This window comes from Phyllostomus hastatus, unplaced genomic scaffold, assembly GCF_019186645.2.
Source record: "Phyllostomus hastatus isolate PE091 unplaced genomic scaffold, TTU_PhHast_1.1 phas_contig_209, whole genome shotgun sequence".
NCBI lineage: Eukaryota > Metazoa > Chordata > Mammalia > Chiroptera > Phyllostomidae > Phyllostomus > Phyllostomus hastatus.
In genome coordinates this window covers 17,444,809-17,470,803 of record NW_025333735.1, presented here as the reverse complement: position 1 = coordinate 17,470,803, position 25,995 = coordinate 17,444,809, and the positions used below count along the sequence as shown (strand labels likewise).

General features: G+C 38.6%; 1 protein-coding gene across 3 annotated transcripts in view; it reads right to left on the bottom strand.

Annotated features, from left to right (window-relative positions):
- Nucleotides 1-25,995, bottom strand: part of WLS (Wnt ligand secretion mediator) — a 110,930-nt gene that overhangs the window by 52,108 nt on the left and 32,827 nt on the right. For 2 of the 3 annotated variants that reach the window (XM_045835505.1, XM_045835504.1), the window contains exon 2: nt 16,755-17,027. The exons of the other annotated variant lie outside the window; for it this stretch is intronic. In XM_045835505.1, coding sequence (XP_045691461.1) covers nt 16,755-17,027 — 273 coding nt within the window. The remainder of the gene's footprint in view (nt 1-16,754; nt 17,028-25,995) is intronic. 3 annotated transcript variants of the gene reach the window in all.

Genomic DNA, 25,995 nt, shown 5'->3' with positions numbered 1-25,995 from the left:
GAACACAATATGTGTGAATGGGGCCTTTGCACATTTCCTCCCAAGGTTGAGATCCTTGATCAAAAGTTAAGAACTTCTGTCCTAAAGTAATAAAAGGCTGGTGGCAGCATCTACCTGGGTCCTTGTTTTGCACACTCTGCCCTACTGTTTCCCTTTCCGGGCTTCTATGTTCTCTCCAGAACTCACATTCTTCTTCTCTGCTCAAGTCCAAGAACAATAATAACTCACTTTTATTGAGCATTTATTATGTACCCAGCGCTTAGTATATAAAAGCATCATATGTATCTCGGTTTAATCCTTAAAACAATCCTTTAAGGGCGGTACTACTATTACCTATATTTTATAGATCAATGATTTTTGACATTTTCATCTCCTGGCACACATAAAGTGATTACTAAAATTCTGCGGCACACCAAAAATATGTTTTTTACTGTCTGACAAAAAAACAATAGGTATAATTTGATTCATTTACACTGGATGGCTAATGTGCTGGCTGTTATTTTTATTTTTTATTTGACAGTCTAATGGAAAGAGAGAAGTGCCCTTGACTAAATAGTCAGGTATTACATGTTTTAAAAATTCTTGTGGCACACCAGTTGGAAACTGCTGCTGTAGATGAAGAAAAGTGAAAGGAAGTTCAGAAACTTACCAGAGGTCACATAATTTCTAAGTGGAAGGTTAGGGATTCGGGCCAAACACTTTGGTTTTGTATAACAAAATGAGTCTGCTTTTGGCCCTGGCTGGGTAGCTCAATTGGTTAGAGCATTGTCCCACTATGCCAAGGTTGCTGGTTTGATCCCCGTCGGGGCACATATTCCTCTCTAAGGTCAATAAATAAATTTTTTAAAACGAGGCTGCTTTTAGACATTTCCTGATCATCAGATAGTAGACTGTAACAAATTCCACCATCCCCTTTAAGACTCCACCCATAAAGACTCTTTAAGAATTACCTTCTCAGTGAGTTAATCATTTCCTCTTCCGTGTTCATGGAATACTTTGGGCACTCAGCATGGAACAAAATGCTGTAATTTTTGTTTCTTTACCTCTGAACTAGACTGTGTGCTCCTAACAAATTATTTTGACTACATCTTGAGTATTTACTGTGCCTGGACCTGCTAAGTATGGAGACACAAAAATGTACAAGATGCAGTCTCAGCCCTCAAAATTCAGTCTTGCAGAATAAAGAGAAGTAAACATAGAGGGGCCATAATTACTTTTGAAACTGCATTATGAAGGAGGACTTATCTTTGTATCTTAAATCCTAAGTAAAAACAAAAAATGCCAGCACATAGCAGAAGCCCAGTAAATGACTACTGAATGAATGAAGGATGTTGGAAAGGAAGGCTCAGAAGCTGGGCTGTTAAATTAAAAGATCTACTATCCCTTTATGAAAACCCTTTGGTTATTTATACACTGACTCACCTAAAAACTGCTTCCTGTGTTGGTGTCTATGATACATTTTTTAATGTCAGACTAAAAATACACTTCCAGTACAGCAACCCTGTCTGCCTACCCAAGGACTAGAAATGAACACATGGTAACACGTAACAAAATAAAATACAAGAAAACTCACTCAGTTCAACACTAAGCTCATCCACTAACAAAAAGGGGTCCATCCCTAAAGAGGCGTCTTCTAAAATGGTTCCCACTTGAGGGCCTCTGAAGTCACCTATTTACAAAGCTGAAGGGACACTCACAGGACTTTGATGGAGCCAAAGAATCTTAAGTGAGTCATGGACTCTCTGCAAAACAGTTATAGTAGCTGGGACTTTGGGGGTCATCTAGTATAATTTCCCACTCAGAACAGGAATCCACAGCACTATCAATAGACTCCTGGTGGGGTCCAGGCACTGCAGCCACAAGATCACTTTGACTTATAACCCTCTATTTCCAGCTGGGAGACTTTGGCCAAATCAATGAACCTCTCTCATCCTCAGTTTCCTCATTCTGTCAGGGGGAACAGTTGATCAGATGAAAGTAAAGTTGTCTTAATCAGGGATGATTTGGTTGCAGATAAGAAGACTTTACTCATGATAACTTAAGTATAAATTAGCTGGGAGGACACAAAAGTATCTCAAGGAACCCAAGGACAGAAAGTTCTGACAAGCTTGAGGGACCAGAACCAGGAAGAGAAATCTGCCAAGAAGAAAGTCATCACTTGTAGTGATCATAATTATACCCCATTGTTAACCCCATTGTCCTTCCCCTCCACTTTCTCTTTGCACCTGGTTTCAGCCAACTTTGTCTGCTTCTCCATGCATGTAGTGAATGATGGCTGCCCCACACAGACCTCAGGACTTTCCAGTGTAAGTGCTAATGAAGACAGGCCTAGAAAGATTGAACCCCAATTTCAAAAAATAAAGACGGGGGGTAGGGAGAGAGGGAGGGAGGGGGAGAGAGAGAGAGAGAGAATCTGATTATTTCCTCTTGTGTCAAGGGCCGTTCCTAATTCAATCATCTGAGGCTAGGGGACTGATCATGTGGCCAGCTGCCTAGTCAGTAGGCATCATGGGAGGCCAAGATAGGCAAGTTCTGCAAGAAAATGATGTGAAGCCAAAGCAAATGGCTGGCAGCAAAGACAACTACCAGCATCTCTGATATGAAAATACTTGGTAGCCCTGGCTGGCATAGCTCAGTGGATTGAGCACGGGCTGTGAACCAAAGTGTCACAGGTTCGATTCCCAGTCAGGGTACATGCCTGGGCCATGGCCCCCAGCAACTGCACATTGATGTTTCTCTCTCTCTCTCTCCCTCCCTTCCCTCTCTGAAAATAAATAAAATCTTAAAAAAAAATACTTGGTAAAGGCAAGTTACCACGGTGGTCATCATCATTATGATCCCCCTACTCCACCACACAGCTTCTGCTTGATTACCAGTGACAGGCTGCTTGATACTTAAAGACACAGGCTTTTCATTGCTAAACAACTCTAGTTATTAGAACTCCTTTCTATGGAACAGCAACTTTTTTAAAGATACTAAATTTAAATATTTTCAATCTTTCTCCAAACTTTACTTTTAAAGAAGGCATAATTTTGCTTGTTAGGTCAGGCCTGGGCTTTTCTTTGTAGTTGTAGTATGAATAACCAGTAAGGCAGGGAAGGTAGATTCATTGGACAATTATTTTAGGAAACAACCTGGACCAAAATAATTTACAAAACCAGAACTTCTTCTTCCTTTCAAGGATTTCTACTACTTCTTCCATTAAAGTTAACTTACTAAAGCCAAAGAGGAACTGGGATCATTTCTAGAATCGGTGTGTAGATAGTAAGTAGATGTTGAAAGAAATGTTTTTTCCAATGTAGAGTCCCCAGCACTTCGAAGAGTAGAATTCTGCCGTATTTAACAAAGGGTTCTCCTTCCTCCATCTCACTCTCTTTTACTTTGGACAGTATAACCCAGAAAATAATCTTACTTAATATATTCTTAGGTTCCACAAAATAAAAGTATGATTCCCCATAAAATAACCTCACATTAGCTATGTGATGACTGACTGCATTTAAATAGTAATAAGAAAACCCTAAGTTAGAAAAGGAGGTAACAACACAAAAACACCTTATGTATATTGGGGCTGTTATCAGGAACCTGCTGCTGCTGCTGCTGCTGGCTGCTTTGCTGTTCACATTGCTTATTGATGTCACCAGGCTTTTATTTTAGTAACCAGGATATACTTGTTATGGATGCAAAGAGAATCTCCTCATTTATATTCTAAACTCAGAGCAGGAAATGAGACTCATGGGTGATCTGCAGCTGTGGCACTATAAACAGGTTCTGCTTACCGCGTAGTCTAGGTTCAAGACTATACTACATTCTCTCAAGTACATACAGATTGGGAGATTTTTTTTTTTTAAATAGAAAAATATACCATTTTAGAAAGACCTGAACAACTTCTGCCCCCAAATTAGAGGCTGCTGGTGGGTAGAATGCTCACTGACCTGTACAGTCTATTGTACTTGCTGCTATGTACCACCCACCTAACCACACGGCTGATAGACAATGAGGAGATCCTGCTGTGCCTTCAGCCAGCTGTGCTACTGTGGGCATGTACCACTAGTTGTAAGCTTGCTTCATCTGGTAAATTAAAGGACTAGTCTTTAACATTTGAGGGGTTCAAGCACTTATCTAATCTGACAAAACCACAAACCCTCTTACTCCAAAAATTCACGTAAGTATCTACAACTAAAATTTTACATAGCATATCAGGGGCTCACTTGGTCTTTAAAATCTACCCATAGTCTCTTGGTCACAGATTAGACCAGCAGTACTCTAATGTCACTTCCAGTGGTCATAGCCTGCAATTACACAGCTAATTCGAGTGACAATTACTGCAAATTATTCAGCACCATAGATGAGTGCTTTAAGACTAGAAATCAAGCCAGAAGATCTACTTTCCAATATGAAACTGACCAGTGAGACAATGGACAACTGGAAGGGGGTGGGTGGGCCTGGATATAGTAAACTTATAAACATTAATTTCAAAAAATCTTGGGAAAGTTTTGGAGGCATCCAACTCTGTTTCTAGATTGGATTTTTTCATTTGCAGAAAAATAACACAAAAACATTGAGCCAGATAGAGATCCAGATAGCTTTAGGGTAATGCTGTCCAAGCAATGGGCTTACCAATCATCACATGAAACAAATAAAACAAAGTTAAAGGTTCCCACGCTCCTGCCAATATAAACATGTTCACAATAATTAATTCCAAAGTTGTGCCTGAAGAGTTCCTCAAAGGGAAAGATAATCCATGAATCTGAGTAAACAAACATGATGTCCCTAATCTACACCATTCGGGGTTAATCATCGAAATACAGTCTTTTCCCAAGATTTTAGTTTCTTCATTCTAAGTCGGTACGTAAGACTGATTCATACTAGTAAATTCTAGATTCTAGCCTGCATTTGAAGGGGGTGCATGGCTCCCTTAGAAATAGGACTAGCCATGTAAACCCACCTGGAATACTGACAACTTCTCTACCTTTATTCACCAGCACAAACCCCACTTTCTTTGTCTCCTGGATCTTTCTTGTGTATTCTGAGGGTTTTTTTTTAAATTGGTTTATCTTTTTTTTTTGGAAGAGAAGTATGAGGGTAGAAGGAAAATTTGAAGTTTTTTTTTTAAAGATTTTATTTATTTATTTTTAGAGAGGGAAGGGAGAGAGAGAGAGAGAGAGAGGGAGGGAGAGACATCAATGTGCAGTTGCTGGGGGTCACGGCCTGCAACCCAGGCACGTACCCTGACTGGGAATCAAACCTGCGACACTTTGGTTCGCAGCCCGTGCTCAATCCATTGAGCTACGCCAGCCAGGTGAAGTTTTTATTTCTGCTCACATTGACTGAGGTAGGTAAAAAAATGTAAAAGGTAACTTTGAAAATCTTGGTGGCTTGAGCCTGCAATGAAAAATATCTAATCAGAAATGTTTTTCTTACGAACAGAGACTATAACATGGTCACGAATCAAAGCTCCCTGTTTGGGGGAAAGTGGAATGGTAGAATTTATATCTCAGTAGTTGATTCAACATATTTTGTTAAAGAGATTATCTGATGAAGCATGCGATTCCAGTTGTTTGAATACCATATTACCAGTGGTCTGTTCTACCACAGCAGTTGTAAACCTGTGGTGTATGGACTCTTCTGCCCCATTCACCTCTCTGTGTGACCCCTTCCCAAGAAACATCTGAAAATAAAATTCAGAGCAACGACTCTTACTGATGGCCAACAGTAAGTTCACATAAGGATTCCCTGAATGTCTTCCTTCTATAAATTCACCCCTAATGATTTTAAATAACCTGACAGTTTATTTTTTATGGTTAACAGGTTGTTCCTTTATTCTAATTTTTTTCATGTAGTGTCTACTTAACATTCCATAATAGGTGCCCAAATGGAAGAGCACAGTAACTTCATAAAAAGTTAGGCAATTTTCTCCCAGGACACTCAGTCATCTAACTTGAATATCAACTAGGTAATAGTATTATGTTCTTTGCTTTTTTACTAGAAATAAGTTTTACAGAAATGTTTTCAGGTTCAGAAAAGAAAAATCACTTGTCAGCTATGGGAATATTTAATTCCATCATTTTATGTAGTCATTTGCAATAATGAGACAGGCAAGTAAGAAAACATTCAACTGTAGAGTACAGCACAGGCCTCAAGGCAAAACAACAACTTCATTACCTAAGAACAGAACAGACACCCTAGTTTTCCCTACCTCATACCATTCACCAGTGTTTCTTCAGCCTAAGGGATATTTAAACCTCTGAAAATCCTAGATTTACTACTCAGAGCAATCCATCTTGAGGCTTCCTGCCAATGAATCTCAGTGCTTTTATTTCAACACACTGTACATTTGAAAGCTAGGTTAAGACGTGTCAAAAAAAAAGAAAGAAAGAAAACCTCTGTCTTTGATCTCTGCACCCAAGTTCCTCAAAAGGAGCCCCACAGAGCATCTGAAGTTATGCTAAGTATGTGACTTGCAGTTGTAATCGGGAGAGTGACATTCCATTACAAGTGGGCACCATATGAGACAACCAAAACATGCATTTCACAGAGACATACATAAATTGAGTGAGTGACCGACAATACTATTTAAAAAGAGTGAGATATACCCACTCTAGAGGATATTTATTTTCAAATACAGAATTTGGTGTTACAGAAAAATCCAAGCCCATCACATAGATAAGCATTCATTTTTCCCAATGATTAACCATATATCCAGACACCAGATGTTTAGGCTGACATTTTTCTGACATGCTTTTCAGTCTACTCACTCTCCCTCCATGTCCTAACTTTTGGAATAAAAATTAAAGTCTTGTGTCCCTTACAATTCTACAGAAACACCACATTTGTGCCTTGACAAACAGGTTAATTCCATGCCTCTAAAATGTTCAGAAAAAATTCATCACGGACCCAATCACAGACTTCCATAGACAGGTCTGCTCAGAATTTGTAACTGATATTCACTGAAAAGTTCATTACTCTGTTTCTAGGCATCTCTAATTCTCAGAATTCTCTTCAGTTGGCTTTCCCCCCCAGATCTTGTAGACTATTATTTTAAAACTATCACCATTTAAAAGTTGAACTGACAACAACAAAGCCCAGAGCCAGTAGAAGGAAATATTCTAGATTGAGCAGAATTAAATGACATAGAGACTAAAAGAACAATTCAAAAGATCAATAAATCCAGGAGCTAGTTCTTTGAAAGGATAAATAAAATTGACAAGCCTTTAACCAGACTCATCAAGAAAAAAAAGAGAGAGGACCCAAATAAATAAAACTAAAAATGAAAGAGGTTAAATTACAACAAATACCACAGAAATACAAAGGATTGTAAGAAGTTACTACAAACAACTATATGCCAAGAAACTGGACAACCTGGGCAAAATGGACAAATTTCTGGAAGCATATACTCTTCCAAAACTGAATCAAGAAGCAGAAAGCCTGAATAAACTGATAACAACTAGTGAAGTTGAAGCAGTAATCAAAAAAAACTCTTGGCATACAAAAGTCCTGGACCAGAGGGTGTCACAGGTGAATTTTACCAAATATTTAGGAAAGAGTTAACTCCTATCATTCTCAAACTATTCCAAAAAATTCAAGAAGACGGAAGATTCCCAAACTCTTTTTGTGAGTCCATTATCATTCCAATTCCCAAACCAGGTAAAGATACAACAAAGAAAGAAAACTACAGGCCAGTATTGCTGACGAACATAGATACTAAAATACTCAAAAAAATATTGGCAAACTGGACTCAGCAATACATTAAAAAGATCATATACCATGATCAAGTGGGATTCATCCCAGGGATGCAAGGATGGTATAATATTCACAAATCAATAAATATAATACATCACATAAATGAAATGAAAGACAAAAATCACATGATGGTACCAATAGATGCAGAAAAAGCATTTGATAAAGTACAGCACCCATTTATGATAAAAAACACTCAGCAAAGTTGTAATAGAGGGAGCATACCTTAATGTAATAAAGGCCATATACAAGAAACGCACAACCAATATCATACTCCATGGGAAAAAACTGAAAGCTTTCCCTCTAAGATCAGGAACAAGACAAGGGTGTCCCCTTTCACAGTTTTATTCAAAATAGTACTAGAGGTTCTAGTCACAGTGATCATACAAGAAAAAGAAATAAAAGACATCCAAATTGGAAAGCAGAAAGTAAAACTGTCATTACTTGCAGACAACATGATAGTGTACATAAAAAACCCTATAGGCTCCACCAAAAAACAGCTTGACCTAATAAGTGAATTTGGCAAAATAGTAGGATACAAAGTCAATATTCAGAAATCAAAGGCATTTTGTACAGCAAAAATGAAATATCAGAAACAGAAACTAGGGGGAAAAATCCCATTTACTATAGCAAAAAGAAAAGTAACTAGGTAGGAATAAACTTAGTCAAGAAAGTTAAAGGCCTGGACTTGGAAAACTGTACAACACCGAAGAAAGAAATTAAGGAAGACACAAATAAATGGAAGCATATACCATGTTCAAGAATTGGAAGAATTTACATCATTAAAATGTCTTTATTACCTAAAGCAATCTATACATTTGGTGCAATCCCTATTAAAATACCAATGACATATTTCACAGATTTAGGACAAATATTTTAAAAATTCATATGGAACCAAAAATGACCCAAATAACCTCAGCAATCTTGAGAAAGAAGAACCAAGTAGCAGGGATCACAATACCTGATATCAAACTATATTACAGGGCCACTGTAATCAAAACAGGTCTGGTACTGGCATAAGAATAGACACATAGATCAATGTAACAGAACAGAGAGCCCAGAAATGTCTCCCAATTAATATTTAACAAAGGGGACAGGAACATAAAATGAGTAAAAATAGCCTCTTCAACAAATGGTGTGGGAGAACTGGAATTATACATGCAAAAAAATGAAACTAGATCACCAACTAACACCATACAAGAGAATAAACTCAAAATGGATAAAAGACTTTTAAATGTAAGCCATGACACCATGAAAGTCCTAGAGGAAAACACAGGCAGTAAAATTTTAGATATTCCACAGAGCAATATTTTCACTGATATATCCTCTAGGGTAAGAGAAACAAAGGAAAGAATAAATAAGTGGGACTTTATCAAATTAAAAAGCTTCTTTATGGCCAAAGAAAACATCATCAAAATGAAAAGGGAATCAACCACATGTGAAAACATATTTGCCAAAGATACCTCAGACAAGGGTTTGATATCCAAAATATATAAAGAACTCACATGACTCCACTCCAGGAAGACAAACAATCCAATGAAAAAAATGGACAAAGGACCTGAACAGACATTTCTCCAAGGAGGAAACATATAGGGCACATAGGCATATGAAAGGATGCTCAGCACCACTAGCCATCAGAGAGATGAAAATTAAAACCATAATGAGATACCACCTCACACTGGTCAGAATGGCCATCATTAACAAATCAACAAAGAACAAGTGTTGGTGAGGATGTGGAGAAAAGGGAATCTTAGTACACTGTTGGTGGGAGTGCAGACTGGTGAAGTCATTGTGGAAAACAGTATGGAATTTCATCCAAAAACTTAAAAGGGAACTGCCTTTTGATCCAGGGATTCCACTGTTGGGATTATACACTAGGAATCCTAAAACACTAATTCAAAACAACCTATGTACCCCTGTGCTCAGAGCAGCATTATTTACAATAACCAAGTGCTGACAACAGCCTAACTGCCCATCAGTAAATGAGGGGATCAAAAACTGGTACATTTACACAATGGAATACTACACAGCAGAAAGAAAGAAGGAGCTTCTACCCTCCGTGACAGCATGGATGGAATTGGAGAGCACTATGTAAAGTGAAAGCCAGGTGGCGAAAAACAAATACCATATGATCTCACATATAAGTGTAACCTAATGAACAAAACAAACAAACAAGGAAACTAGAACCAGAGGTATAGAAACAAGGAATAGACTCACAGCAATGAGAGGGGAGGTGGAGGAATATAAGGGGGGAAAAAAGGGGTAGGGTCTAGTCAAGGAACATGTATAAAGGACCCATGGACATGTACAAAAGGGTGGGGATTGACTGTGGGAGCAGGGGGTGGGTAGGGCAGTGGAGAGCAATGGGGAAAATTGGGACAACTGTAATAGAACAAGAATAAAAAAATAAAAATTTAACTGGCTAATACTTTTCATATGTATTACTAAATGACAATTATAAGGGTTAAAAATGTTTATGCTTAAAAGGTGAAAAGTTGGGGCTGTTTAAAATTACTTTTTCAAACGTGGGTTACTTTTTTGCATAATGTGCATGGAATACCTTCTTTATCAATAATCAATTATACACATTCTCTAACCATTTTTATTACTATAAATTACCCTTTATTGTCACCATTTTCCCTCCAAAGGATCAGCCTGATTAAATCTTGGAATTGATGAAACAATGACTAGCTTTTAAATTGCAAATCAATGCTTTTCTAGTTTTTAAGAGTGTGTCAAGATCTAATTCTAGCTGAAGTCTCTATCACCTTAAATTAGAAAGTTTAAAATAAATATGCATTTAACCCACATAACTAAAATTCACTTAAACTATAAAGTCCTTAGAAGCACAGACAGAGAAGTTACAAGGGATGACACCCAGGCCAGTGAACTGCCATTCAGGGGAGGTGGTCCAGGAATTGAAAACCACAGATATCAGAAAGGACTGGAATGAAACAAAGACCAGTGGATTATTATTGCACAGCCACAATGACCCCGGAAGCATTCTAAAGGACAATCCACATACAAATGCTCTCCTGTGCTACTGTTAAGGTTATTGTAAGTGAGGTGGGACAGCCATGGGAGGGTACCTCGTGGCCATATTCCTGAGTGCTGTCTTCTTCTATTACATGCTGGATTGTGTATTATGGGCAGCAAATGTCTACTGGGTACCACACGTGGAAATGGAACTAAGGAATAGATCCAGTCTTGTCATCAAAGCCAGCTTTTACCTCTTTCCTGAGGTTTCATCAGTTTCACCCTTTTCTTTGTGCAGCTAATTTTAAAAAGCTTGTGTTGGGAGCCACCTTGCCTGGTTTCAGAAGCTGTAACCCCGCCCCCCCCATGGCTAAGGCTGAGTGAGCAACCTTGGGACCATAAGCCACTAAGGAGACAAAATTTATCTCCCTGGCAGGGTTGCCACCTCTGCCCCTTCTACTTCCCCCTGCCTGGCTCCCAGTGCATGATCGGTTAGCCAATGATGGGTAAGATTCCTCAAGGGAGGGATGACCTAAGACAGGCATGATCATGGGGTACCCCCAGGGAAGGACTTGGGGGGCTGTAGCAAAAGGGGGTGATGGACTCGCACCCCTCGGCTTTGACATAGCCTGTGGCCTCATTCTGTCAGCAAGAAGTCTCCTAATCTCTTGGCTGCCTTACTTCCCCTGCCTGACTTAAACCTGAAACAATGACAGAGGGTGGTGCAGCCCTGTGCGGGAAAGGGCAGGTTCCCCGGGTGATCAAGTGTAAGAAAGAATATATAAAATCCTCTGAAACCTGCTTGGCTAAGAATGCTGTCAATTAAATGATAAGGGTTTGAGCAGGAAATTAGTTTGTTTCTCAAAGTTTTGTAGCCCTTTAGCTAACAGACTCTGACTCAGAATAAGCCCTGGTAGTTTGTCTGTTATTTATTGTTTGATCCTTATTGCTTCATGATGATTAATGAGCATTACCTGTATTCCTCTGAAAATTGAACTCAATAAAAGCCCATTGAGGAAAAGGCTCTTAGCCCTTCTCCTTTGAGAGATCAGCCACCTTTCCTCCCCAAGCAGATCATGTCTTGGTAGACTTATTCTCATCCGTGGCAGCCGGGACGTCCCTGAGGGCAGAGCCCCCCGCACAAGCTTGCTTCCTTGTATGGTATTGATAAGTTCAATTTGCCCTATGGGATAAGAACAGCAGCAGAATATTTTCAATGTGATCTTTCAGAACTGCAGAGCTATGACCTCTTTGATGAGTTCAACGAGGACTAGCCTATGTAAGGCTCTGCAAAGAGGTGACCTTCCCCATTCACTATGAACCCAAAGATGGAGGTTCCAGTGAGGATGCTCCTAGCCCTTTGCCCTTGCTAACCTGGGATTCATTCTTCCAGCTTGGACCACACTTAGAGGAAAGGGATCCTTAATCTAGGCAGCTGAGACACCCACTAGGACCCTCTTAATCCCTACAACAATGCTGCAGTCCTGGAAGAGGGCAGAGATGATGCGCACCTGGGCAGCCCAGGTTTTGGGCACTTCACTTGCTTGGTGTCATGAAGCAGTTCCATACCCACTGGGGTTTTGATGGGGGTTTTCCCTGGTCATCTAGAGTGCTGGGTACCAATGCTGATTTGGCAACACAAATGCCACTCAGAGGGGCAGAGTCATGGCCTGCTTATCCAGCTGCCCTCATCAGCTGTGGAAGGATGTGGCTGGGTATATTCACTCACTCAACAGACACATGCATGGGGCAGACCTGTGCCAGGCACAGGTGCTTGGGAGATTCATTAGCAAGTTGAACAGACAACACAGGCTGTGAGCTCATGGAGCCTCCATTTCAATGAGGAGGAGGGAGAACAGATGTGGCTGCACCTAGAGGTGCTTCCTGCGAAAATGTTCACTAGGACCCAGAGAACTGGGAACTCCCAGCTTTTACCTGCTAAGGGTTTCTGGGTGGTTCCCTGTTTCAGCCCACAGCCAGGGGAAATTTCTGCTTTTTGCTCCTCTGAGCTGTAAGTTGAAATATACTCATACCTGATGAGGGACTTTTCTCATAAAAGGAAAGTCTTATGTCCTTGGGCATACTTCTTGACATATCCTAAAAAACCCAGTCTGACCACACTGACCCGTCTTAAAAAAAATTGGCATTCTCTTGGAAATAAGGAGTCCTTAAAGACCCTGGTGAAAACTCTGACCATATATATTGGAAATCCCAACATTAATTTCATAGTCCAGATGTGAAATGTCTTCATTATTTGCAATCTGAAATTAATTTCATAGGCTACCTAGGAAAGCTTAAAGAAAAAATAGGATTGGTGCTGACTTCTCCTTACATTGGAGGCAATATTGTTATAGTTGAATCTTTGACAAATAGAAAGTCATCCACATATAATAAGATCTTTTTCACACACTCCCAGTCTCTTTTTTCCTGTCCCATTTATTGCTCTCAGAAACGCATCCAAACAATGATAAAATATAAAATGTGGACAGGCATCTCATGCATTCCTAATATAAGGGTTACAGGAAAACCTATCATGTCTTACAAATATTATCATTAAATTACACGTAGGTACATATCTCTATCAATGGGCTAAGACATACCATTGCTCCTTAATCAATGCATTCTTCACTGTACACAAGTAAAAGTAGAGAATAAATCTAAGGAAAAAAATATTCTCACAAATGCAACATATAACCTTCTCATATTAAAGTTAATGGCCTCGACCCACTGCCCCTGTTCATAGAAAGTATTTTTAAATCTGATTTCCTTGAGGATCTAGGATTTTAGTTATTTTACACATTTACTGACAGAGCTGTTAGTTATCTCTCTTGTTAATTTTTTAGTGTGCCCTTATAAGTGCAGGACCTCATGTTACAAGAAATTTAAGTATTTTTAAGATAATAATCTTCAGTAAAATCTTTTTCTAGATGAAGACAAAACATATTTTAGAGCTGGAATCCACATTCTCACTTCATTTACATATATTGAATAGAAATATTTTATCAAAGCATCACCAACCCAGGCATTTGATGTTTAGGATTAATGTTTGCTGGGAAGTAATTTATCTATAAAGTTATTAAGGTATGTAAGCAATAGGTTCTGACCACCAATTAGGATGTGTGTGTGGCAGGGGGAGGGGGTCCCCACATAGCAACCATTCTTGAATACCAGCAAGGTGGCCTACTGTTCAATTCAAGTCTGACACTACCAGGAACATCAGATTCCACAGATTAAGGGCTAAGTCCCACAAGAACCACCCTCTACTTCAGATGCCAATCATAAGCCCAGGTTGTCACCCATGCATCTGACCAAATGGCTATAAATCAGAGGTTCCCACAACCCCCTCATTGTGTTCAATTAATTGTCTAGAACAGCTCACAGAACTCACTAGGTTACAGATTTATTACAAAAAAAAAGAATCAATAGCTAGATTAAGAAATACCTGGAGCAAGGTCCCAAACAAAGGAGCCTCCATCCCTTGTGGAGCTTGGGGCCTTGCACATGTAAGTGTTCTAGTTCTCCAACCTGGAAGCTCTCCAAACCCCCCACTTTTGGGTTTCTGCAGCAGCTCCATTACATAGCCACAATTGATTGAATCACTGGCCATGGGAGATTGATTCAACCTCCAGGCCCTCTCTCCTCCCCAGAAATTGGGAGGCAAGGGTGCTGAAACTTTCACCCCTCTATTTATGGTTGGTCTCCTTCACAACCTGTCCCTGCCCTTAGATATTTTCCAAAAGTCACCTCATTAATGTAAGTTTAGTGGTAGTGGAACAAGACACATATTTTACATTTATGACTCTGAAGCATTTTCAAAACCCAAGAGCAAGGGCCCAAATACAACAAAAGATGCTCCCAATGCTTTTATCACTCAGAAAAGTCCAAGTGTTTGTGGGAGTCATGAGTCAGGAACTGTGGAGCAAGACCAAATATACATGAGAAATATTTTTTGGTCATCAGAATGATCACAGATCTCTTTCTTAAAAATCACAGTATCATAGCATTGCATATTCCTCTCATTATAGCACTTACCTTTCTCTTTCATGGTTTTGTCTGTTTCCCACCACCATCTTTCCTAACCCCTTACAAGAACATTTTTTTTTCAGTCTTGTGTCCTTAGTACCTATGACTTACCACATAGTTAGGATCTAAAGTTTGAATGAATGAATGAATGAAGAGTTACAAAATCAATGAATAAGTCAATATACAAGAGAATGAAACAAGAGAAATACCACTTAGATGTTTTGGGCTGTTATACAAATCTGGACCTTCATATTAGCTGTCCTTTCTTCCTTCTATCTAGAATGCTCTTCTATTTGCCCCCCATGCTCACCAACTCCTTGTCAGGGTTTCCATTCTTGAACACTCACCTCAAATATCTGTCTGCTCACCAGTACATGCACACACCCATATGCTCACATACATGGGCACATAGACACACACACACTGAGGCAACCTTTCCTTTCCTTGCTCTGAAGCCTTTTCTTTATGCTCCTCAGCCTCCTGGGCATACCTTAGTCACAGCATCTAGCACAATTTACTGTAATAGCTTATTGTTAGTTCCTAGTCATTTCCACTTGAAGGACATCTTCAAGGGTCTTCATCTGTATTTGCATGTCAAGCCATCAGCACACTGCCTGGCTGCAGTGGGCACTCAAAAACATTGCGAAATAATGAGTACACGATTAAGTAAATGGAGAGGGGAAAGTTTGCCTTATAGAAAATTATCTCAGCATAATGTGTTTGATAAGATGTTAATCAGGTACATACACTCTTTCAATTTCTAAAAAGAGTAAATTAATATGATTATATATCAAAATTATTGCTGACACAGGAAAATTACAATAGAAAAAGTGCTTTAATCCATGGACAGACCCCAGGTAGAGCTGTCTTCAACATACTTTCCTCTCTTACCCTGATACTGCTCCAGTAAAAAATGTTTTCTTCTTTCTCAATCTGGAATTACCCCAGATGCCACAGGTGGATCTCCCTGCCAGAAATCACCCAATGATCTCCTCCTCACAAAATGTGTGTGGGCTCCATGCTCTCAGAGTCCTGAATTACAACTGCGTAAGCTAAAAAAATGACCTGGTTTGCTGGAAAATGGGTGAGCATGGGTTGAAGTTCCCATTTTGATGGAGATCTTTCTCTAAGGCAATGGGATTTCCTCAAAACCTGGTGGAAAAAGACATTTTGAAACATGGGATCTTTCAGAAATCCTCAACTCACTCTACAGGGGTGAGCTCCCTCGTGGCACCAGAGACGTGAAGGAGTGAATGTGCCACTTTGGCATGTGGATCATTTTGAGCTGAAGGCCATTAAAACTCAACAGACTCAAGAAAAAAAATTACTACTCCTTTAATGGCCTAAAAGAATTTAGATAGTGGGTCTGGCATAGAAAGAGAGCTTTACAAGAGAGATAAATTTTTATTTGAAAGACTTAACCTGCATGGCAGGGCAAACTTCTAATTACCAAATACCTGCTTTCTTATCACCTTGAGAATTATCCTCCTCCCCTTTGGAGCTCTACTCCTCTATCTCATTCCTTAGCTTAGGATGGTATTTAAGCTTCAATTACTCAACTTTCCCTTGAGTTTCATATCTTTGGGTCTCCTGTACATATGAAATTAATATTTTTCTCATGTTAATATGTCTTATGTTAATTTAATCATTAGACAAGCCAAGAGAAAAGGAAATACTTTCTACTGCCCACAGAGGTAATGAAGGTTGGTGGTTAGGGCAGGGCTCTGAAGCCAGGCTGTCCAAGCTTGAATCCACTCTTCAGCCATCTGACCTTAGGCAACCTGCTGGTATCCAAGTTTTCTCACTGTAACTGAAATGAAACACCTACTTCTAGAAATTGGGGGGCAGGTGAAATGGGTTAATATAAGTCAAGTACTCAGAAAAGTACCTAATCATTAGTAAGCCATTAATAATTGTCTATTAATATTACCATTTTACTGTGACTAGAACTGGTTCTGAAAGAACCTGAAGAGAGAAATTCTCTAAGACAGGGAGGATAGAGGAGAGAGTGAACTTACTGATTTGGTTGTTCAGCTTGAATGCAATGTCTAGCTGCAGGATAAACAGCATGAATTGGAACCAAGGACTCATCTCCATGGCGGGGAGGGGAATGTGGACAGAAAACACAATGTCATTGGCTTCTATTTCTCTTGTAATGGCTTCCTCGATGACTTGGATTTTGTCGCACTGGTTGGGCCCCCAAGGCATTAGCCATTTTGCCTTGTGATGGTTTTTACGAACATCCACACATTTCACTGACATGTAGGACACTGCTGTTGTGGGACCTGGAGCTGAAAAGAAAATGTTTTTGTTTTAGAAAAATCAATAACTGAAGGGCTCATTTCTGGCTAACATGCTTTCCACTACTGTTTCCTCGCATTTTTTTTGGTACTGACTTTTATAACTTGGGATCAACTCTGCGAAAAGATCCTTCAGCGACCTCCATAGGTGTCATAAAGCATCCCCAGGAGCCTTCCCATTGTGCCATCAATCCCTGATAGTTATTGAAAGAATATATCTGTAAACCTGTTTGGTTCAATTACCTCCTCACTCCAAAATGAAGTGTCACAAAAACCTACATTTCCACTTGCCTGTGAACTTGGAGGGCTCTTGTGCTTCACAGAGCAGTGTTTGAAATCAAAAGACCTGGGTCTGGAGCCTGGTTAAATAACCTACCCTCAGCTAATCTTGGGTAAGTAGGTAAATCTATCATAGCTTCAGGATTCTCATCTGACAAAAAAGATAGTTGGTTTCTAAGATTCAACCAAGATAGATGGCTCCTAACATTCTTAACTCTAAATTTTACAATATTGCTTTTGATTGAGAAAAAGAACTATGTTAACCTCAGGTTCCCACTTGGAGTGATGCGTATCAGAGGTGGGAACTCAAACATCGACTGATTCTTCAAAAGTGCACTAAAATGTAACCCACTCATTTCAAAAGAAAGTATCACATTTGAGCTACATAACATTAAAAAACACTATTTTGAGATTATAAAATGATTATGATTATAATAGAAATTCTGCAAAATATAGAAATTATAAAGTTTAAGACAACATTTACCCAAAATCCCACTAAAGGCAAGTAACTACTATTGGAAAATATGAAAATACTATCTGTCTTTTCTATGAGGGTATAATTAGATAAAAATTTATATATGAATTAATTGTATGACCTTAAAAATACATACTAATATTAACACATATTTTTATAAAACAGGACAATACCATACATAGTTTTGTAGCTTTTTCTCTCTATTCACTTAGAGGAGCTCTGTGGGAAATAACATAAGCTCTGGAGCCAACTTGCCTGATGTCAAATCCTGGCTCTCTCATTTCTCGTTGTGTCACCACTAATCTCCACAAGGGAGGTTTGGGTGAATTACTAAACCTGTTTGTGTATTATTAGTTTTACCATCTCCTAAATGGCAATAATGATAGCACCCACCTCTCTGAGTCATTGTACACATTAAACAGGTAAAAAGTACTCAGAACAGTGCTTGAGCACATTAAAAGTATAAAATGAATATTAACTATTATATTGTAACTCTTTTCTACATAATTAAAATTTTTAACTAGCAGTTACAAAATAATCACATGATACACCAAATTTAATTTACATACATACCCTATAAATAATAGTTCTTTACCTAATATTTTTTGTTTGTAATTTATCTTGACTTTGCCATCTGCTCTCTAAATTTGTTTATAGCATATTTTAATATAGACAATATTAAAATTTTATATAAAAGCTCTTTTCATTTTTTTCCCATGCTCTTGTCCTTAGAGAGACTTTATCTCCAAATTCAATAAAAATGCGTCTTTAGTAACTTCTAGTTATTTTTAACAAATCATTTTTTAAATATTTAAAGATGATCCTTTTGGAATTTGTTTTGATATAAGAGATAAGATAAAGTTCTAGTTTTTTATTTTTAAAAAATATGTAAATTATTCTCTACTGAATAGACTCTCTTATTGATTTGTGACATGACCTTCATTTTATATAAAAGAGATGTTTCTGGACAATCTGATCTGTTTCATATACCAGATTCAGTTCATGGCCCAACATCACATTGTTTTGAATTCTGTATATTGATGGTTTGTATCAATACCTGATAGACTGAGTCTCCTCTCCCCAATCCATTTCAAATTTATAACCTATTGCTGGGGCTTACAGTGAAGTTATATTAAATCTATAAATTAATGTGACCAGCATTAGCATCCTTTCTCAACATTTGATGTTTCCGTGCAAGAACAGTGATTGCTTCTTCATTAACTGGAGTTCGTTTTTATATCTCTCAAAAATTTTCATAGTTTTCTTCATCATTTCAGCTAGTATAATATGTTTTTGAAATCAATTTATAAAAAGTTAGTAGTGAAAGAAAAGCATTGCAAATTATGTTTTATGTGTCTGGTTTAAATATGTTTAATTCTGTAAATATACTTGGTATATCATATACTTGGTATATTATGCTTACAGAACTTCTAAAGCAAAAATCATCTCTTATTTAATAGCGACCAGATAACAACTAGAGAAATATGTAAAAACAAGAGAAAAGTCACATAGGAGGCAAAATTGTGTATTATTAATATTTACTTCTAATGCTCAGATGTGCATTTCTTTCTATCCCTAAATAACTATCCTAAATTTCAAGTAGTAAAATGTTATATTTGCAGAAAATTATAAAAATGCCTAATAAAATGTACCCAAAAACACAGTACTACTAAACTCTAGCCAAAAGTTCTTCACTGTAGAATCCTGAACACATGACATGAAGTCAGCATTAATCAATGCCAGGGAAGATTGTCTCTAAAATTTAAAACTGTAGCCCAAAGACATTTTATACCTAATTCATTTAAAATCGGACATCTGGCTTACTATTAGAAAGATGAAAACCAAACTTTGGTTATCCTGACTCAGCTAACTAGCCCACTGACATTAAAAAGACCAAATGGCACATTTAACTGAATTGTGTTTAATGTGGTTGGAGAAATAAACAGGGAGGCAAAAGTCATGAATTCTATTTTTGGCTAACATGCTCAAACTGACTATTTGCGGCAAAAAATAGTTACTACATTTTAAAACTTCTATTCTTCCAAAATGAACCTAACCTTTTTTCATTTTTTTTCCTTTTGAAAAACAAGTCTCTCCCTCCTTAGACCAAAATGAAAAATGACTAGCTGAGTTCCTCAGCGAAGCTCTGAAACCACATTCCAAACTTAATAACAGAGGAGCTGAACACTTTATGGGCACAAAGGCTGCATTTTTAATGGACACAGTGAACGGCTGCCTTTGTAGCGGCCTGAATTATTTTCATTCTTTCATTAGTCTAGTGTTCCTTGCATAAAGAAAAAAATTTCAAGAATACTAATATTTTCATAAAGATCGTGGCAATGAACTTGGAGAAATTTCAAATGCATCTCAAGCCGTACTATGAGAACCACAAATATTTCCTTCATGTGAATAAATTCGTCCTCTAGACTCAAAAACCTTTGCATAACTTAAAAACCTGAAGACAATTCAGTATTTTCAACCTTGCCAGTAGTGCTCAAAAGGCCAAAATAGTGGTATTGTTGGAGAAAGTAAACAGCGATTCTGAGAGTCAAACACCACAGTAAATGTTCCTCCAGTGATGTATTTACAGCTCCAGACAACTTACAGCTCCCGTTAAAAGTGGATTCCAAGGTGCTCCTTTATGTTGAAAGCCAATGAAAGTAAACTAAAGAATAAAGCTTATCGCTGATAGCTGGTTGCCTGTGGGAGTTGTTTTCATTCGATTGCAGACAAAATTATGATGATATGTATCACAAAACAGTGTCTAAAATCAAAAGAGGTTGGATTTCTGTCATTAAACTGTTCAAAAGTGAGAGGGCTTTAATTGTAAGAGAACAGAATTAAGTGGAAGAAGTTGACATTATTTGCAACCTTTGAGAAAGCTGTAGTCAACTAACAGGTATATGAAATGAAGCCCTTACTTAGAAACCAGTGTGGTTCTAGGGATTAATAGACTTTGTGTATTTAAAAAAGGGACTGGATGGATTCAGGTCAACAAACTGAGTCATGTTTGCTCTGGTGAAATCTAAAAATAACCACTCCTCAATATTCCTAGGATAGTAATGCAATATCACCCAGCTGCTTCAGCATACTTTAATAAATATCCCCTCCTCTATTCATCAGTAGCATTTAGTCGAAAGGAAAAAAAAGTGGGCCAAAAGCTACCTCTATATCAATACAATTTAGTAGACAGAGCAATCTGGCAAAAAAATGAGTAGGCTCAGGCAGTGTGGATGGGTTAATGTGGGGTAGGGGTAGTTTAAGGCAGCATTTAGAGTATGCCCAGAAGTCATAACACCACAAGATAACATCATTGAAAACTCTGTCCTGTTTTCAGTTCAGTTCTCTTTACTATAGCAAATGTAGGCCATATTTTTCTTTCCTTATCTACATTTCCACACAGGAGTTTTGGCCTCCACCTCTCCACTATAATAAGAGAATTATGAAATGTGATACCACATGACAGTTAATTTCAAAATGATATGAAATCATTAAGATTTCTAATGCAAGGTTTTGAAAAACAACACAAATACAACTTGAAGGCTCTTTGAAAAGTCAGTGGCCCCTCCATTAAGAACATTACTAAGGTTCATACAACATTTACCAAATATGTCTTAAGGGCTGTTAGGGGCTGAAGTGAACCTAGCAGAAACCAGCCACATCGAATGTGCAAACAAGGGAAAAACAGGCAAAAAAAATTACAGGGAAAAGTAATTATAATTGTGATGAATGCTAAATTTAACCTGACATTACATGAGAGAGGGCAACAGTCAGATATTTGGGAGGCAGATAAAATGAATTCTCTAGAATGAGGCAAAAATTCCATTCATCATTACAATGTAACCTGGAATAAAAGTGTAAGTGAGCAATGACTAAAGCCATACTTCTTTTAGGAGAATATTCATTGACTCCAGTCAGCTTCCTGTTATGACATCTCAAATGGCTGTACAGTTTACAAATTACTATCTAGCTAACCACTACCACTATCATGCTCAAAGTTGAGTCAACATCAAATCATTAGCCCCTACTCCCACCAGACCTGTAATTAAAGAGTTGGAGAGAGATGCAAGAGTTGGTTGCCTCCTAGAAAAGTTAAAATTAACACAACATGTTGACATGACACATGGTCTCCATTTATGCCAACACAGACTATTTATTTCTTTGCTTTATTCAAGTGAAAAATTCCTTTAGCAATTATCTAGGAGTATTATTATTATGTGAGCGCTGTGCTAACTAAAGATAGAGACAGATAGATGACAGCCCCAGACCCCTGAGTTGCTCACAGTCTAGTGTGGGAGGCTGAGAAGTTGGCAGAGAAATACATCCTGATTGAAATGTGCTCCGACAGAGGTTTGTACAGCATGCATCCCTTGGAAAGAGGGCTGGAGTGGGGTAAGGGGGCTGCTTGCAGAAAGCTTGGATTTAGCCTTGAAAGACAGCAAGCAGGCCAGGGGGAAAAGAGCAACAGCCAAATGGGGAAGGCTCTGAAGAAGGTATGCTTGGTCATAGGACATCTAGAAAATCACAGAATGGTCTAGAGATGTCTGTGAGTATTAAACATTTTACAAGATCATCGAATAGATGAAAATGCAGCCCCTCCCCAGCTCCAATTCAGCTCTTTGCTTTCTCTAACCAGTGGGATAGTTCTACTGCGCACCCTTGGCTTCTGCTCCCAACAGTCTCTGCTCCAGTCTATACAGCAACATGAAGAAGAAATGATAAACAGTCCTACCAATAACAAAAATTTTTATTTGGAGGATCTTTCCTTCTAAGACACTCATCCCTGTCCTGTAGGTTTCCACAGGGCTGGCCATGAGCACTGCTGGAAGACAGAGAGGCGAGAGAGTAGAGTGGGAAAGGAAGGGGAAGCCCCACCTCTTATTCTGGGCCTCCAAAGAGCCTTTGAAGACTAGATTATCAGATAATAGCCTTCACCTAAATGACAGGAAGAATGTCTGCCTTGCAACAAAAATGATATTTAAAGATTAATCTGCTCTGGGCTATAAGGGGAAGGAATGTGGAGAATAGACCAGTTAAAAGGACAATGCATGTTTATAAGCATTAATAATCATCCTGAGAATTGCTAGCAGATACTTTTTTTGCTACTGACTCCAGAAGGAGGTTGATTTAACTCTTAAACCCTAGTCTCAGTTAAAAAGCTGCAGTCATAGTCTCTGGACCTGTAAAAACCATAAATGCTTAATTTACTAATCTGTTTTTAATAATTTCATTTATTTATTCTCCACTTTGTTCCCTAAAGGATTTGGGGTTACTAGAAAGTGAATAGTAATCTTTATTTTTAAAAAGAATTGAGGCTGATTCTCAAAGACAGAACTAATGTTTGGGGGCTAAGAAGCACTTGGCCTACATGTATATCTACAAAAGCAGTGAACAGAAGCAATAGTTGGGTAACATAAGCCCCCACAACTTTCACCTGAATGATAAAGCTAAGTGACGCAATACTCATTTCACTTTGTAGTATAGAGAAAATGTCTATTGCCTGGCTATGGGTGGTATTCATAGGACTATATACAGTAATTCTATCTCATCTACAGTGCAAGACTCCCAGTGGATGCCTGAAACTGTGGATAGTACTGAGCCCTGCAATACTGTTTTTTCCTGTACAGGCATTCTCTTTTACTTAAAGGAGGCACTTTGCAGTCTCTCTTTGGCATACCCAAATTGCCAGCATCACCACTCATGCTTTGGGGCCACTAATTAAGTAAGATAAAGGTTACTTGAGCACAAGTTCTGTGAGATTGAGACAGTCCATCTGGCCACTGAGACTGGCTACTGAGTGACTGCTGGGCAAGTGGCGTGTATAGTGCAGACACGCTGGACAAAGGAATGATTCACATACTAGGCAGAATGGAGCAGAGCAGGACCACGTGAGATTTCATCGTGCTGCTCAAAAAAGTACACAATTTAAAACTTATGTATTGTTTCTTTCTGGTTCACTGCAGATAACTAAAAAACCACGGTTAAGGGGGATTACTGTACTCACTTTGGTTCTAACTTTGCTTATCTGAATGTCTATGCTTGCCTCGATGAGAATTCATATGAAACGTATTAGGCATTTAGGCCCTTGGACAATTCCTGGCTTTGCTTAGGATTTTTTGATGTGCCTCAAGGAGGGGGAGGAGGAAAAGAGGCAAGAGGAACACAGGTGGCAGAAAACAAGGAGAGCAAATGAATTCCTGTTATTTATACAACTAGAATTTTTATTCAAAGGCTCCCCACCCCACTCCACCCCACCAAATACCATTTAACATAAAAGGATCTTCAGCTAAATTTAGAAATTAGTTTTTAAATGTGTTAAATTGAGTTCCCTCAGAGAATCTGCCTGTCTTTCTCAAGCTCAAAAATCTCTTACTTTAATTCTAGTTAAAAGGAAACACAAAACATGTCAGGTATGCCATTCAATTGCTGTAGCCAGATCACGTTACCTGGTTGAATTGTGAGGCTTTTACTTAACTAGCAATTCCCCCAGCCGATTGTTTACCGTTCCCTTCAGGTTGGCTTCCAAAATGATTTCTTAGTACCTTCCACAGCATGTGTCTAAGTTTTAGGATGTCTCACTATAACAACCTCTTCAAAAACTTTCAGCTAAGAAAAGTGTAAATACTTGTGTTAAATGGACTGAGTGCTTCAGAATTAACTGACTGGGTCTGGTAATTTCTTTATTGAAATTTCTCTCAAGTTATAATGGTCACACATGCTGCCTCTGCCACCAACTTTGAAGATAAAATTCTCCATTTCAACTATACCAATTAAATCTTACTAGATTACTAAGTGTGATATTATTTCACGATTCAATCTTAATTACTAGAGAACTGAAAGTGGGTCTGCTGGGCCAAGACCTGGAGAAGTGGTTTTCGGAATTGTCCTCGCTGAGCCCAAGAGTTTGTAATGGGGTGCACGAAGTGAAAACTAATTCATTCTTGCCAGCAATTTTCAGTAAGCAGTTAATTATGCTAACATCTGTTCTAGGAAAGCTAAATTTTTAAACACGGCAGAACATTCCTCTACACTAAAAGTACTAGCACTAAAACACAAACTCACACACACCACATAGCAGAGTTGAATGCAAAATAATTTGTACTGTACACATGAAAGTCAAGCACTTGTTTAAAAATAGTTCTTCACAACATAAACTTATGAATAAATGACATAGACAGTTTGACAGCAAAGTTTCAGAAATTGTAGCAAACACTTGTATAATTCATTCTGACTTTAAAAATATCGAAAAATGTTGTATGTTTACATCTAAGGCCGATCAGGATCTTAATTGCTTGGCATGCAACCTCAATTGTTTTGGAGCCAAAGATGTAACAGCTTTGAAGAATAGAAGAACTACTCTGTATTTGTCAGAATCTGCACGGCAAGCAACCAGCACCACTTGGCTTCCATTACTTGCCTGGCTTGGCTCCCGTGGAATTGAGGAGCATTGGAACCAATAGGAAAAAAAATTAAGAGTGCTTTGGGATGCTGAGCCAAACTCTTACATAGTATTTGCAATGCTGTGGTAAATATGAAATTATTTTAAGCTCAAAAGATTGGTGCCAGTTTTTTCCTCTTTTCGAAAAAAATAATAAAATGCACATAAAGGGTCCTGCCAGAGACTTAGTGCACAAAACCTGCCAACCATTAGCTGTGCTAACTGGGGGAGCAACACTGAATTCTGAATTCAGGTTTAGAAACGGCCCTTAGCCTTTGGTATGCAGGGGCAAAGGGAGGCTAAATTAAGAAGTTTGACAGAAGTACATCAAATCACTTTCTAACCTCTATCCATAAAAAATACCTGCAATTACTATTTCTCCATCACTCCAGAAATAGTCAAAGCAGTAAAAATTAAATACACATGAATTAAACACAAAAGATCTCCATAGAAAAACCAAATGGCTCATCTGTGGATGCTATTGCTCATTGCTCAGCAAACCAGTCGTCTGGGCTGAATTTTTGACTTTCTGCCAGGGCTTCAAAATCAGCCACCTTTCAGCCAAAAGGCTGTGGAGTGCAGCCAAGACCACCTGTGGGAAGTGAGTTACAGCACCTTATAATTTACTACCTGGGCTGTGATCTTTCATAGAGCCAGCATGGAGGGCGAACCAGGTCTTGTGAGGGAAACTGGAGCCCTCATAGAGGCCCCCAAAGCTACCCCAGTAGAGCTGCGGGGGCGGCGGTGACAGAGAGGTGGACGGCTGG